Source organism: Anas platyrhynchos, chromosome Z (assembly GCF_047663525.1).
Source record: "Anas platyrhynchos isolate ZD024472 breed Pekin duck chromosome Z, IASCAAS_PekinDuck_T2T, whole genome shotgun sequence".
NCBI classification, from domain to species: Eukaryota; Metazoa; Chordata; class Aves; order Anseriformes; family Anatidae; genus Anas; species Anas platyrhynchos.
The window spans coordinates 85,600,458-85,616,263 of NC_092621.1; the positions used below are offsets into that span (position 1 = coordinate 85,600,458).

Here is a 15,806-nt window from a genome sequence, read left to right on the forward strand (position 1 = left end):
GCCTGATCACCTCCCCTGTTTCCTCATTGACTGAGTACTACAGGTTCACAAGCTACTCAACACTCCTCTATAGCATATATGTACAATCTTTCTTTCTTTCCTTCCTTCCTTCCTTCCTTCCTTCCTTCCTTCCTTCCTTCCTTCCTTCCTTCCTTCCTTCCTTCCTTCCTTCCTTCCTTCCTTCCTTCCTTCCTTCCTTCCTTCCTTCCTTCCTTCCTTCCTTCCTTCCTTCCTTCCTTCTTTCTTTCCTTCTTTCTTTCCTTCTTTCTTTCCTTCTTTCTTTCCTTCTTTCTTTCCTTCTTTCCTTCTTTCCTTCTTTCCTTCTTTCTTTCTTTCCTTCTTTCTTTCTTTCTTTCTTTCTTTCTTTCTTAGTTTCTCACAGCAGCCTTTTCACACACTCACTCACAACGGAAGTCTGTACTCTCTCTGTCTCCACATCCTAACCCTAACTCTGAACTTTCTGTGAAACAAAACAATTTGTGGACTTTGACTGATTCCAAAGTCCTGCCCATACAGCAGAGCCCCACGTGCCCCAAGGCTCCAAGAGCCCTGCTGGCATATCATAGTGGGACTGGCTCTGGTCTGCACTCAGCTCACAACCACAAGATGTGTGCTGCTGTGTCCCCAACCCCAAAGGCACATCCTTTGAAAGCCCCTTCACAGTCACACTAACAATGGGAGTCTGTGTTTTCTCTCTCTCCAAACCCTAAGCCTAACTCTAGACAGTGCCCAGGTCCAACACACACCACACCCAGCACTTCCATGAAATGCTGCTTGCAGCGGAAGCAATTTATTTAGTAGCCCTCGATGTCCTTTGGCAGCCTTTTAATTAAACTGTTCACAATGGGAGTCTGGACTTTCTCTGTCTCTCTCTAAACCCTAACCCTAGCCCTAGACATTGCCTAGATCCAAGAAACATTTCACCTAGTGCTCCCAAGAAAAATTGCTCGCAACAGAATCTTTTGGTAGCCCTCCACTTGCTTTGGCAGCACTCTCACAACTTCAGTCACAAGGGGAGTCTGTGCTTCCTTTCTTTCCAAACATAAGGACAGGGCTAAGACAGCTCCCAGGTCGAACATTCATCCTAGCAAGAGCTCCCATGAAAAAGCGTTCACATCTGAAGCATTTGGTAGCCCTCAACTTCCTTTGGCAGCCCTTTTACAAACCTTAGTCCTAGAGAGAGTTTGACCTTTCTCTCTCAAAACCTTAATCCTAACCCTAGACAGTGCCCTAGTCAACACCCTTTTCCAATACCCACCCCACCTAGGCTCCCATAAAATAGTGCTCACAACAGAAACCTCTTGATAGTCCTTGGCCTTCTTTGGCAGAATTTTCACAAACCCACTCAAAAAGGGAATCTAAACTTCTTCTGCATCCAAACGTATCTGTAACAGTGACCATAACTCTACTTGACCCTTGTTACTCTAGGACATGTTGGAATGCTGTGAGGACATCCTTTAGTGTTCCTTGGAGAACCACTCTTTCTCCCAGAAGATGCTTGGTTTGCCATGGAGGTGCTTTGGTCCACAGGGAAATGCTAGCTTGGTAAACTGCTAATTACATCATTACCTATGTCCTACTTCATAGACCTCTGTTTCTTCTTCCCTGACAGGAAGACTGTCTTGAAAGTGCAGTGAGTAGGATTCTGATAACACTAATAACAGAAGGATTCTGATAACAGTAGGATTCTGGATAGGTACACAAGCACTACTGGGCCCGTCCAGCCTGGACCCCAGCTCCAGGCTCCCCAGCAGGCTTTTCAGACAATAAACTGCTGTTAGAGCTCCTCCTTTTTGCCCTTATCAGTGGTCGCTCAGGAGGTTTCTGCTTCTTAGGTGCACAGCCAAAGTTCCAAGGGGCCACTTGGGCCTTCTCAAGGATTAGCAGTTTGCAGGCTGACTGGCAGTTGCGTCTGCCAGTGTTTTAGCAGACCTTTGCTGTCAGAATGTCTCCCAGGATTGCCAGCTCACATCCATGGCTGCTCTGGCCACTGAGTGGGAGAGGCAAGGCTCTGGTGTGCCCATGAAGACAAAGGGAGGTCCTTCAGGCACACTGGCGCTCTGGGACACGCCACAGAGCCACAGGGTGGTCCCAAGAGAGTGTGAGGGCACACAGGTGACGCGCGGAAAAGACTCCACAACCATAGGGTTGTAAAGTAGGTACACTTTATTGCGGTGCACCAGGCGCACTGGGAATGGCTTCCCTGAAAAAGTGCGCACCTGCCTGGTCGTCTCTCACAACTTTATACACGAATACTGTTACATATTACATGAGCTCTCATACATATTCTTTATTGTCCCCCAAAAGGCGGACCTCTTCCAAGTACTCATTTCCATACTCCCCGCCCTTAGCTCCTCCCGGTTGCACCTGCGCAGTGTAGCCTGGTGGTCGTGGGCAGGGGTCTTTCGGGATGAAGGCAACGAGGAAGAGCAGGTTAAACTCTCTTGACCTTTCTGGACTTGGACCTGCTGTTGGACAGTATTTAGAAGTTTTTTGTTCATCTTTGCCTTGTTTCCTGCCAACAAGTTGTTCATCCTTCCCTAATGAGTTGTTTGTCCTTCCCTCACCCGTTGGCCTTGAGCGATATCTTCCTTTTTACATCTGCTTCTCATCTACATCCCTATAATTAGGATATTTTACCATATATGTAGCTAGATACTAATTTGGATAAGTTTTAGCATCTTCCCCATCTCACAGCGGCCTTGTGGCATCTGAGAGGAGTCAGGTGCCTGGGCCTCACGCCCTCCGCCCTGGAGACAGCGTCCCCCTTCTGGCCTGGGTGACATCACAGCAGAGCCCTTTGTGACTCACCCCTGGGACAGCTACAACTACCCAGCACCAGCAGGGCAGCCCCACAGTGTCCAGAAGGATTACAATGGGAGAGTGCATGAGTTGTGTGGCTCCTCGCCAAAACGATGCTGACGATCTTCCCCTGGCGGGGCTGCTATTAGTTATCCCCAAGATCCTGGACGCTGAGAAGGATAGCGGATCTGCTGCATATTCTATGTGGGAGACCCATGTGCTTCAGAGGGGTAAGTACGCAGGCACCGCTGGGCCCGTCCAGCCTGGCCCCAGGCTCCAGGCTCACCAGCAGGCTGGAGGCGCGCTCCACCAGGGACGGGTGCCGCAGCATGGCACTGCCATGCCACTGCCAGAACTGAGGAAGCCAAGCGAGCGAGGGTCCCCAGCGGGCTGGACGGGACCAAAGCGAGCGAGTGCACCCTGTTCTGCAGCAGGAGCCCGCTTCCCTGGAACATCAGCAGAGGGGTACAGCCGGCGGGGGGCATGCCGGTTCCTGAAGGGCAGGGCAGCTGTGAGCCAGGAGCCAGCCCCAGCACAGCCTCCCCTGGCAGCAGGAGAGGCTCCCGGCCGGAGAGAGTGGAGGGGACCCAGCTCTTGCTGCGGGGACAGGCAGCGGAAGGCTGCTCACCCGGCAGGAGGCAGCGGTGCTGCAGGACAGGGACCTTTCCTGCTCTGCTGCCAGCGGCAACCTTGAGGAAAGGGGGCATCAGTGCTCCGACCCAGGGCTTGCAGTCGGCAGGGCGGTGGGCACAGGGTTCAAGAGAGGGCACGGCTCTTCCCTCTGCCTCCTGCCCCTCTTACAGCTCTGTCCATTCTTTCTTAATCAGATAATGTTTCTGCTGTCTCCATCTTGTCTCTGGCGCCCAAGGACATGGAAGACTATGACTACTTCTGGGCTGTTCTCACTGGCACCAAAATGGTAACTGCAGACTTTGTCAGTGCGTGAGGCTCAGCGTGCTTCTCCCAGCTGGGGGCTGCTGTGTTTGCTGCCCACGCACAGGCTTTTGGAGGGCTGCTGGCTGTGCTGAGCTGCTGCCCTCCTGGCCCCTTGTGCTATCACTGCACCCCTGTGGTGCAGTGGCCCTGCTGGCCATGTCGCCGCCCTCTCACCGTCCCTATTTGTCTCTGTGCTCCCTGACTGTCAGGAAGAGGACTGGAAGCTGAAGTTTCTGGCCTCGATCCGCACCATCTGCAGCAACACGGTGCAGAAGAGATACATGTACCTGCCCTGTGACATGCTGGGAGTGGAGGAGAAGGTGAGGGGATACCCAGTGGGGCGGGGAGGGGGAAAGGGTGAGCTGTCCGGGCACCAGCCCAGCAGTCAGAACAGCACAGGGGTTTCTGCGCACAGGGGAGGGTGGGACGGGCCTCTGTGGGCACAGAGCAGCCTGGCCCGTGCCCCCCTTTACCCCGCCCCCGTCTTGACGCCAATGCTGGTATAGTGCCAGCAACGCTCTGCCTGCCCTGCAGATCAGTGCCAGCCCCTGGCAGCTTCCCGTGTCCCATCCTGACCATGTTGTCTCTCTCCAGATGCAACTGCCTGAGTCTTCCTCCGACCACCTGCGCACTCTGATGCTCCTGGGCTGGCAAGCTGCGTATGCCATCAGTGAAAGGAGGTACCTGCCCCAGACCTTGGCTTGGCCAGGGCCTCTCCACAGCATGGGCCTGACAGTAGCGGGCTTCCCCCACCCGGGCAGGACTTTGGTGCTCTGTCTTAGGGCCTCAGCTCTCCCCTGCGCCAGATAGGAGGGCAGAGGGTGCCATGCCGGCAGAGCCAGCCGGCAGAGCCGGCAGGGGCTCTCCATTGTCTCCCTGCCCAGCTTTTTTCCCTGAAGGGAGAGAGGCAGGAGCTGGAAAGGGCTTTGTGCACTGCATGCCATGACTGCCCTCTATCCCCGGCTCAGCAGCACGGGAGAGGGAGAAGATGCCTCCACACAAGCCTTGCCCACCCAGTACGGGTCCCACCTGGTGACCCCAGGCCCTGACATCTACGGTCACCTTCCCAGGGCATCTGGGCACTGCTCCTAGTGCCAGCCTCCAACGGGCACCTTCTCTCCTCTCCTTGCAGCAAAGAGAACCTAGCACTGCTGTCACAGCACCTCGGCCCCTGCATCAACGCCATCGGCTCTCTTGCTTCAACGAGGGAGAGGGGCAGTCTGGATGCTTCACTTTATGCTGAGGTAAGCACCGAGTGAGCTACAGAGAGCTTGCTGCCAGTCAGTTCCTGCGCACTAGTTAGCTTTGGCTGCTGAAAGACCACGGGAGAAACAGAAAGACAACAGAGATCCTGAGACACCACTGGGCAGGCTGCCGGCACCACTGGGCAGCTGAGGCCTGCCTCAGGCAGCAGGCGTTCAAGCCAGCTTCCCATGAGGAAGGACCAGCAAAAAAGCACCACCCGCTCTGTCTTCCTTACAGATTCTGAAATCTCTGGACAGCGTGCTGGAAGTGCTGGTGTGTACTTCGTCGGACTACACTGCTGCTATGCTGGAGATCATCTTGCAGGTCTGTCCCCAAGGCCGCGACGGGGTACACCCCCTTTCCAGGCTCTTCTCTTGTTCAGGAGAAGTCTGGGCACGCTGCGTAAACCCTGCCCGGTGCTTGGCAGAGCTGCTGCTACGGGAGCTGCCACTGCCTCCCAAGGCAAACCAGCAGCTTTTCTCTTCTCAGGCCCTGCTGCCCTTCACAAGATCCGAGAATGTGGCAAAGCGTCGGTATGCCGTGGGGAGGATTGCCAGTCTGAGCGAGGTGCTGATCCCCAGTTCTCTGATGCAGGTAAGGAGCTGGTGGCTCAGGCAACCTCTAAGCACTCCCTCACCCCTTCCCGGTGTCTCAAGTGCACTAGCTCAGCCAAGCTGCCACTGTCCATCCTCTCAATCCCAGGACTCGTTCAGAAACAGAGTGGGCACGGTCAGAGTTCGCACCTTCCAGACGAAGCCTGTGCCACTCCTGGGGCAGCTGATGGGGTGCCTCACCCTGTGCTGCGCCGAGAAGGACAAGGACATCAGCTGTGGGTCTGCAGAGGCTCTTCACGCCTTCCACAGGATCGTGATGGTGCGACAGAGTAAGAGAGGCTGGGGTGGGCTAGCACCTTCCAGACACGAGGGCCCTGTCAAGACCAGGCATGGTGATACGCCGCTTTGTCCGCCCTCCCCAGCTAGAGGAAAGAGCAGCACATTCCTCCAAGGGTGGAGCAGGGGAGCAGCCATGCTGCACCAACCCTAGGGGGCTCCCCCAGCCCCTATCGGAGCAGCAGGATGTCCCCTGGGGTAGTGGCTTAGTAGCACTCCTGAGAACCAGTGGACTGGAGAGCCTGTAGCAGTAGCAGCATCGTGGGGCTTCTCTCCTGCTTCAGAGCAGAAAGCCAGACCAAACTCTCCGGCCTTTCTGCAGACTGCGAGGCGGTTTGCCCTCCTCCCCCTTGCAACAGAAGACCCATTTCCTCCCTGGCATGTCTCCTGTCCCCACCCCCTACCCTCCACCCAACACAGAGTGCCCCTCTTTGACAGACACAGCGCCCTGCCACAATCCCTGCCGCAAGCTCTGCTTGGTGTTCTCAGCTGTCTTCTCCAAGCAGCAGCTTCTCCATCATTCCTACCACTCACCCACCCTCTGTTTGCCTTGCTGCCCAGGCCACTTCATGACACCTACCTATCCGTATCTCTTTCTGGAGCGGGAATGCCCAAGCACCTTCCGGCCCAAGGACGCTGCTAACGAGCTGACGGTAATGAGCCCCTCCCTTCCTGGGATTCTTGGCTGTGAGGTTGACAGGAGACCTGGATGAACCAGTGCCCCAAGAACTGCGGGCAGGAGGCAGGGTCCGTCACGGCCTGCCAGCAAGCCGGCTGCAGGGTGCCACCGTATCTCAGCGGGGAGTAGCCAAAGGCTAATGTCAGTGGCCAGCGTCAGCACTGCAGGTCCAGCTGTCCTGGCCACCCACAAGGCCTGGCTGCCTACACACTGCCAAGTGTGCCCTGACCCTGACCTCCACCACCTGCCTTCACCCTGCGGGGCAGTTCCCTCTCCGCAGCCACTGAGGCTACAGTCATCCCAGCCCAGGCCGGCCCTTGCAAGCCCACGCCAGCTCTTGCTCCTGCCTGTGCTGGGGGCACAGTGCCAGCACTGCCCTGGCTCTCTCTGCAGAGCTGCCCTCGCTGCTCAGCTGCAGCCCGCCACCAAGGCAGGCTGTGGGACATGTCTTCCCTCTCACAGGTATTTGGCAGCTTCCTCTTCCCCGTCGAGAGGACGAACTTCATCCTCACCATCTTGGAGGGCATGACACACCCCAGGGTCTCCGACAAAAAGGTGGTTGCCCGTGTGTTGGATATGATCACAGACTCAGACATGGAGGAGGTTAGCAGTTTGCAGACAAATTGCCCTGTGCTGTTGCCCTCTCGGGGGCCGTTCTCCCTGGCCCGGGTCCAGGGCTTGGGAGTCCCCAACAGCCATTTGGGCTGGCAAAGAGCCACAGGAGGGAAACATTTGCTGGTGGCAGCTGGGGCCATGGCTGTGCTCTGCTCCATTCTCCCTCGTCTCTCCTCCAGGTGCCACGGGTCATGCGGATCATCCATGACTGCCTGGCGACGGTCAGAAAGGAATCACTCCTGGACATCCTGAAGAGGACCCTTTTCCAGATCACCTCCTTGCACCCTGGGCACGCGGTCCAGGGCCTGCTGGAGGTCTTCCCGTGGTGCGACAGGTACAGGGCCCACCCACCCACCTCTGGCACAGCTCAGGACCCTCAGGGCCGGCACAGGCCAAGGGGCAGTGGCTGGGGTGGCCCCATCGACTGCATGCTTTGTCTCTGCAGGGTTGCCACGGCCATGTGGCAGACGATGGTCTCCGAGCCCTGCGTTGCAGAGGACGTGCTGAGAAACCTGCTGAAGCAACGCATAGGGCCTGAGCACGATGTCTTTGGCTCACCCCACAGCTGTGTCCGTTCCTGGGCTGTGAGTTCCTGGACCAGGCCTCGCTCACCCCCAGTGGGGCTGCACTCCCCTCCCCATCCCCTCCTCCCCCTCTTCCTCTGTCCCCAGTCGACAGCCTCCCCTGGGGCTCCCCAGTCAGGGGGGCTGGGAGCCAGAGCCCAGCAGGGCCACATGCACTGCTGGGGCCCCACTGCGCACAGGCACGCAGCCCACCCCTGCCCTGCCGCTCTCTGTCCTCCTCCCTCCCCGCCTGCTCCTGCCTTGCTGGGCAGCCCCGGGCAGGGCGGCTGCCTGGCCCAAGCAGGCTGCAAGGTTTGGCCCAGGGAGCTGAGGACAGCTGGCAAGACCCCCGGGGCCTGCTGGGCCCTTTGCTCTGGACACAAAAAGCTGGCTTGCCCATGCCACAAAGCAGAGCCGAACCCAGGGAGCCGCTGGGACTGGGCCCCAGGCCAGGCAGCCAGGCAGCGGGCTCAGAGCGACGCCTCACCCCCACCTCCCTCACCCCCCAACCCGCAAGCTCTGGCAGTGCTGCAGGGACACCCGTGCACTGAGAGCTGCACCTGACTGTTTTCTGCAGGTAACCAGCGCCATGAACAAGATCTTCCAGCTGCCCTCCAGCAAGAACATTGCGCTGTTACTTTTCCACAAGCTCTACATTGCCGTGCTCTTCCAGATCTCCTTCATTCATGAGTGCACACTGCAGGACTTCAGCAGCGGCAGCAGTCAGATGGGGGAGTGCGTGTGGCCTTCAGGCAGCTTTCTCAGGTGCTCCATCCCCTCTGCCAGGTCTGTGCCCCAGGCCGGAGCCAGGGCCGGGGCGCCACATGTGACGCGCATTATGCTCTGCATGCAGGACTGCGGTGATGACCATGAGAGCTCTTTTCCAACACCTGGGGGGTGCCACTTTGGTTGAAGACATCCAGATGCAGGGTGGCTGGGACAGGCTTTTAAGACATGAGACCTTCCACACAGGTGTTGCTGTGCTGACTAGGTGAGCGCCTCATCAGTTGTCCTTGTCTCCCCTGGCACTCTTCCCCCAGAGGTGGGTCCCCTTCCTCGTGGCTGGTGAGGTGTCCCCAGGGGTCCGAGGGACAGCGTTGGTGACTGAGGGATCTCAGGAGAGACCGGCAGGGGGAGTGGCCTCTTTGATCTTTAAGGTCCCTTCCAACCCGAGCCATTCTATGATTCATTCTATGATTTCCATGCTGCTGCCTCTGAGAGCTCCTTGGTGAAGGGCTGCTGTTGCCCAGTGCAAGAGGAGGACTCGCAGGACCTGTCACCTTCCAACGCACTCCTTCCTCGGGGACCAGCGGTGCAGGAGAGTGCTGGGGCTGGCTCTGCAGGCAGTGCCACAGCCTGCACTGGAGCTGTGTGGCAGAGCAGCCGGAAGGGTGGCCAGAGAGCGCGGGAAGGCTCAGTGGCCTGGGCATCCAAAGTGGTCAGGAAATGGCATCTGTTGGAAGGCCACAACTTGTGTGTAGGCAGGGCGTCTCTCAGTGAATCGAGCACATCTGTGCTCGTCACCCTCCATGTTTGCAAAGGCAAGGTACATGGTGAAGGGCGGGCGGCCTCTCCTCAAGCGGATGGCACCAGCTGCTGAAGCAGAGTGCAGAAATGCAAGCCTTGCCCTGGTCTGGCCCATGGGATAACAGCTAGCGCTGACAGCACAGTCCCAAGGAGGTTTGTTTGCCCGGCTTGGTACTAGCAATGCGTTCTTCCCCTGGCCAGGGCTCTGGGAAGCAAAGCACCGCTCTTTGGTGCCTCGGTGTTTGAAGAGGCAGTCGTACGTCTCTGGCAGAGACAGAAGCATGAGGAGATCACCGCCATGGCTGTCTTCACGGAGGTAGGGCCTAGCAGCAAGCGGTGCCTCTCCAAGGTGCCTTGAAACTCTGGGCTCTCTGGCAGATTCAGCATGCTGCCAGGAGTCCTGCCGGCTGGGCCAGGCTCTCACTGGGCTGCTGGGTGTCTTTCAGTTGCTGGACTGTGTAGACTTTGAGCAGCTTGTTGATAACTGCATCCCGCACCTTCTTCATTCACACCTGCGCAGTCAGTCCTCGGTGCTGCGTAGGATGGCGGTTACAAGCCTCGTCACGCTGTCTACGAGACCCAAGCTGGTGAGTGGGGGCATCTGGGCCAAGTGGCGGCATCTGCCTGGGGCTGGGCTGCAGGTGCTGTTGCCCGCAGAGGCTTGCTTGGACTTTGCCAAGAATCGGGAGGGGCGGTAGTGGCTCCACTGCCCTCACTGCCTTCTTCATCAGCCCCTGAGCGCTTCTGGGCAGCCCCTGCCTGGACTGTGCAGCACGAGGAGAGCGGCACCAGTGTCCGCTCAAAGGCACCTCCTGCTGTGCCAGAAAGAGGTCAATGCCAGGCCCCAGGCCAGCCAGCGCAGGGCTGCCTCAGCTGCAGGAGCACTCTACCCAGAGCAGTCATCCTGCTGAGGTTGGGAAGATGAGCCCCCGCACGGGGCCAGGCTGACACAAGTGGCTGCTTCTGCAACCCAAGGCAGCAGCCTTCTGTCTCGAGGGGCCTCAGCACGCTGCTGGAGACAGACCTCTGCTCTGGGCTGTGCCTGCTGTAAGCAAAGGGCTTCTGCCAGGATGGTCTTCGGTGTTTCTGAAACAGAACTGCTGTGTTTCATGTAGGCAGTAACTCTGCAAGACCTGCTGCCAGAGGTCATGCAGCAACTGCAGGATGCCAACAGCGACATCAATATGCAGGCCATGACTGTCCTCCGCAACACTCTGCGCCTAGCAGATGGGCAAGTGGCTGGCCCCATCGCTCTGCAGCTGCCTGACAGGCTCCTGCCCCTCTTTGACAACGTAAGTCTGGTGGGCAAGCAGGAGGTTTGGCCACGGGGCACGTGAGTGTGGCCTGGGGGTGGTGCGTCCCTCTCCACGTGTCTCTCTGGCCTGTGAGACACGATCCCTGGGCACGTGCTGGAAACGTTTTGCTTGGTGCTTCTTGGGCTCTCCCGCTGGGGCAGCCCCTCCCTGTGCAGAGCCCTGCGGATGTGTGCTCCACAATGGCAACTTCTCCTCGGCCCCTCGCTGCCCATGGCCGCTTCTCCCCTTGCCATGTGTCCCCTTGCCAGCCCCAGGGTGGACCATCTGCAACCCACTGCCTTGCCCTTCCTGTGTCTTGAGCCATTTTGCACTGCCCACACACTTGGCCTACCTGCCACAGCTCACTGCAGAGTGAGAGCCAGGAGCGTGTGTCTCCCTGTCTGCCACACCGACCCCTTGCTCACTGTGAGCTCGGAAGAGCCTGGACTGAGGTCCTCCCTTGTTCTGTCTCACCAGGAGTCCAGCTGCATGAGAGAGCTCTCCATCCTTCTCTGCAAGGACGCCATGGAGGTTGCAGAGGGCACCCATAAGATGGAGATGAAGAAGCAAGTGCACAGGACCGTCCTCCCCCTCTTCTTCCACCTGCATGACCAGAACCAGCATGTGGCTGAGGTGGGGACACTAAGCTGAGCATTCACTTGAGGGGGCAGCACCCCTCAGGAGGGCCTGCCTGAGCATTAGGGGCACGGGCCGTTAGCAAGGCTCCCTCTGAATGTGCCTCACCTCAGGGCCGAAGCTCCCGAATCCAAAAGAAAGGTGCAGAGCCCCTCTGTGCCTGCACCAGGCCCACCACAGCCATTTTGCCCCTACTACGCCTCCGCCTGCACAGAGGGCCAGAGCGGAAGGGCCTCTCCCTGCCCCACATCCAGCGCCGCATGCAGCCCTCCACAGAAAAGCCCGCTGGGAGGCTTCCTGCAGCCCCAGAGCTGTCAGGGGCCAAGAAGGTGGGCACGGACATTTTCCAGACCTGCCCTGCCTGCTCCCAGCTGTGCTCAGCAGTGCTGCGTAGCCACAGATACCTAGGCACTAGAGTTTTCACGGGCATCCCAGCTGTGCCTGCAGGTGTCTGAGGCCAGTGGTGAGGTGCCCAACAGTTGTCGACCCCATGTTATGCACAGGGACCCGCCAGATGCCTAGGCTGAATGCTCCTTTGCTCTCTTGGGCACGAGCACCCTGGAGCCGCCAGCGTGCTCACTGCAGAAACCCTGGCCTGCAGGCTGCCCTGGGCCACGCAGAAGGGTGCAGCCCCTGCCAGGGGTTGCAGGAGCCAGCATGGCTGCCAGCCTCACCAGCCTGGGAAGGGAGCCGCAGCCAGGGCAGGGGTCTGGCCCTGTGTCCGCGGTGGCGGGCTCTGGAGCAGCCCAGGCCCTAGGGAACAGCCTGCTGGGGTCCCCGTGCGTGGTGTCCCTGGCTGCCTCCTGCCCTGGTGCCTCAGTGACTGCAGCGCTTCAGCTGCCTGCTGGCCTTGGCTGCAGATGAGCAGCTCTGGGGGACCTCTGTCCTGCAGCCCCAGCAGCATGAAGTGCCGAAGCTGGTGGTTGCCCCACACCACTGCCCGAGCACCGAGCCCTCTGGCAGATGCCTTCCCCAGCTGCTGCACCTCCCCAGCAAGGGCCAGGAAAGCCCCCAAGCCTCGCCAAGGTGCGGGACAACCAGGGCCTGTCCCATGCGCAGTGGTTTCATCTCCCACTCTCTGCTGCTCTGCAGGCCTCTCGGGAAGCCCTCCTTGGTGCTGCCAAGCTCCTGAAGTGGAAGCAGCTCAGGAACCTGCTGGAGACAGCGCAGCCACAGAGGATTGGCGAGTGCCTGGTAAGGACAACTGCCCGAGGGCTCCCAAAACCTGGCCCAGACAAGGCCTGCCAGCCCTGGCCCAGGGTGCGGGGTGGCTACCCTTGCCTCTAGCCACTGCTGCAGGCCAGAGCCCCCAGCCTGCAGCCGTACACGCACCCCTACCCCCACGCCCCGGCACGTAGCAGTACAGGCTCTTCGACAGCCTCGTCGCTCTCCCAGGTCCCAGGCATACCGACAGCTGACCCTTGGCAGCGGGGTGGCACCTCAGCACCCTGCCCCTTGCTCCCTCCAAAGCCTGGCCCCAGCAGCAGCTGGCTGCTGGTTGGGCATCAGGCTATCCCAGCAGGGGAAGCCAGTCCCACGTACAGGGCCGGCCTGGCCAAGGGGCAAGGCTGCACCAGCCCCATCCACATGTACTATTCTCTTCCAGCTGGTGGGGCACAGCAGCAGAGTGGATGACTACCTGTCCCAGAGCCTGCAATACCTGCGGAGCCCCCAGGAGCCCCTGCAAGAGGCGGCCATCAGGTTCATTGGTGAGTCACAACCCCATGGGCCCTCTGTGCCCCACAGCAGCTTGGCCGCAGCCCCAGCTGCTGCTGAATCAGCCACGTGGCTGCAGAGCATTGCCGGCTCAGAGTGGGCCTGGAGTGCCTGTGGGGGCTCCCTGCTGCCCTCGCCCACACCCTGCCCACGCAGTGGTTGCTGGTGGGAAGCTTAGCGGGTGCCTCGCAGCCTCCTTGGGTGTTGTCACACTTGGGCACACATGGCCAAGCCGGCAGGGATGTTGAGGGGGGGACTGTGTCTGGGGCGAGCTGGCCAGCGGGATCTGTGATGGGCTGTGTGTACCTAGGGCTTGCCGGGCAGTACTTGGTGGATGGGCGCGAGGAGAAGCTCAAGATCATCGAGGGTGAGTGAGGGCAGTGGGGTATCAGCAGGAACTGGCTGGGAGGAGAAAAGACCCTGGGCAGTGAGCTGCGACCCCTGCCCCAGCTGAGGAGGTGGGGTGGCCTTGGCAGGAGGGGTTCCTGGGCGTGCTTCCCAGTGATACGGGCTCTGACCTCCACTCTGTTCCTTTCCATGTCAGCCCTGAGAAGCATGGAGGGCAACAGCAGCCCTTCGGTCTCCTCCCTGGTGACTGAAACCATCCTGGTCCTGAGAACTTCCTCCACATTCAGCCTGCAAGCACTACGTTACCGGCTCCGGAGGGTGTGGGAGAGGAGGCCCCGTGTCCCGAGAGCTGGCTGGCTACGCTGCTGCAGCTGTGCTCAGTGCTGAGCGCTGCTCCAGCCCTCGGGCCCCACCGAGTAACCCCTCTGCTGGACTTTCCCCAAAGAAACAGCCCTCTTTCTTCACCGCTTGAACGTGTCATTTTTTTGTGTGAAAACTGAACGGTTAGAAAACTCCACGGCACCAAGCTGCTCTGCTAGGCTGTGAAACCAAGAGGAAGGAAAGCTTTTGCTTCCCTGGCCGCAGCGTGTTAGAGCAACCCACCGCCTCAGCCTTCCTGGGCCTTGGGCCATTTTGCTAGGAACAGTGCGATTTTAGAGTGAGCCTGATGGTACGGAACTGATAGATTGCATGGCCAGCCCTGAGTCTAACTGACAACCTACTCATGTCCTCTGGATGAACTTTGCTCATTATAATCTCACTACAGTGCCAAAATACACCTCCATCCCCAAGGCTACCCGCCTCCAAGGTGCAACTACCTCTCACTGAGCACGCGCTCTGAATTTCCCTGAGCAAAAACAAAAGCCAGGAAAATGTATACCAGTGACAACAAAGGCGCATATGACTTGAGTCACTCACTACCTAAAAGCAGGAACATAGTAAAAAAAGGGCTCAAGAGAGGAAAATGTCGGGGAAGACACCACCACAGACAAGTCGGGAGGACGTCGCTGACTCCTGGCATCAGCCGAAGGCTGCTGTGCTGAACCTCTCTTCCCCCCTACAGGGATGCCTACAGGGCGAGATCTGAACCCTCAGTTACAGCGAGTGCTTCCCTGGGAAACCTAACATTCTCTATAGAGTTGTTCCACAAGTTAACGTATATGCAGCTGGTTGTGTTAGTCATATTCTTGGTATTTGCACGTGCTTTGCATCACCGGCAATCCAAAAGAACCTGTGCTCGTGTTGCTCCAATAAACTACACCAGTCATTTACTAGACTGAAAGTGTATTACACGATATGTGCATCCATGATCACGATAATTTAGTCTATTGAATACAACCGGATTTATAGTTCCAGACAGGGCATCGCTCAGAATCCAAACCCAGCCACCCCCAGCCCCTCTGATATCTGAGGAGAAGTTGGAACGCAAGGGGGTTTAGGTCCTGCCAAGCTTCCTTAGCCTTTAACACAACATGCTATGCTAAACGTCCGCTACAGTGGAGCAAATTACTAATGTTCCGGCAGATTCTATCACCTCAGTGCTACAGGAGGTCACATCCTTACCAGCAGGGGTAGTTCAGAACCATGAGGGGTTAGACTGCATAGTAGCATCCCATGGAGCAGTAGGTACACGGCTGTGTTGGAGCTGCTTGCTTCCACGTAGATGAAAATCAGGTGATTGCCAGTGATGCTGTTATCTCAAATCCTTCGTGCCCCACGCTGGCTGCCCAAAAGGACTGCTGTGGCTGAACCCCAGTGGGCAGCTGAGCACCACACAGCTGCTCTCTCACTCCGTCCTTGCACCGGGAGTGGGGAGAGAGCTGGAGGGGCCAAAGTGAGCAAAGTCATGCATTGAGGTAGTGCCCAAAGAGAGTGGGCTGGCTTCTCCTGGGATGTCAGCCATTGCTGTCATGAGCGCTGAGCCAGGGCCAGGGAAGGCGCTGCAGCTGACATGCGGGACAACGGAGGGATCAGAAGTAGCCGGTTTGGGTTTCTGAAGGGCTGGTCTTTGTGCCTAAAGGCAGGACTCCGTAGAACCACCAGCAGGGGACAGGTATCAAGTCAGGGATTACTTGAACAAACTCAGCCACCATAAACAGAAATGGAGGTGGGTGCTCTGACCAGCTCCCCAAACACAAGTAGCGGTATGCCATGACACCCCAGGATCACAACCCTATGGTTATAGAGTCTTTTCTGCGCATGAGTTTGGCGAGCCTGGCAGGAGGACTCTGGCTGCAGGATCGACTGTGGAGCGGACCTCCTAGGCACGCCCCGAGCCCCTTTTTCTCTCTCGGAGGAGTTCCTCTCCCAGCCTCTCACTGCAGGGATATAGGAAGTTCCTGTGGTTGCGGGCAAACGGTACACCTTAATTAAGGTAAGCCAATTGGCCGGGGAGGTCAATAAGCCACATAGAGATGTCTAGCATGCGACACGAACCCTGAGGGCGTCCTGGGAGGTGGCCAGTAGAGCGGCCAAAAGGGGTTTTGAGTAGCAGCTGCCATACCCTGGTTCTAGGAACCACAAGGAACATCCTGAAGATCATAGAAGAGACGGG

The 15,806-nt window shown here is 58.2% G+C and overlaps 1 protein-coding gene across 2 annotated transcripts; it reads left to right on the plus strand.

Moving 5' to 3' along the window:
- The first annotated feature begins 2,616 nt into the window (after positions 1-2,616).
- LOC113840295 (maestro heat-like repeat-containing protein family member 7) lies at positions 2,617-14,528 on the plus strand. 2 transcript variants are annotated; one of them, XM_027446932.3, is made up of 22 exons: positions 2,617-3,032; positions 3,630-3,721; positions 3,948-4,058; positions 4,333-4,418; positions 4,871-4,982; positions 5,221-5,307; positions 5,473-5,577; positions 5,686-5,866; positions 6,435-6,526; positions 7,015-7,155; positions 7,347-7,501; positions 7,613-7,751; positions 8,308-8,495; positions 8,584-8,721; positions 9,459-9,573; positions 9,704-9,844; positions 10,373-10,549; positions 11,030-11,185; positions 12,281-12,382; positions 12,795-12,897; positions 13,215-13,271; positions 13,449-14,528. In XM_027446932.3, the coding sequence occupies exons 1-22, from the start codon at positions 2,876-2,878 to the stop codon at positions 13,637-13,639; spliced, it is 2,826 nt and encodes a 941-aa protein (XP_027302733.2). In that variant the 5' UTR covers positions 2,617-2,875; the 3' UTR covers positions 13,640-14,528. The 2 variants fall into 2 exon arrangements, with proteins under 2 accessions (XP_027302733.2, XP_027302734.2); XM_027446933.3 differs by lacking the exon at positions 13,215-13,271.
- The last annotated feature ends 1,278 nt before the right edge of the window (positions 14,529-15,806 follow it).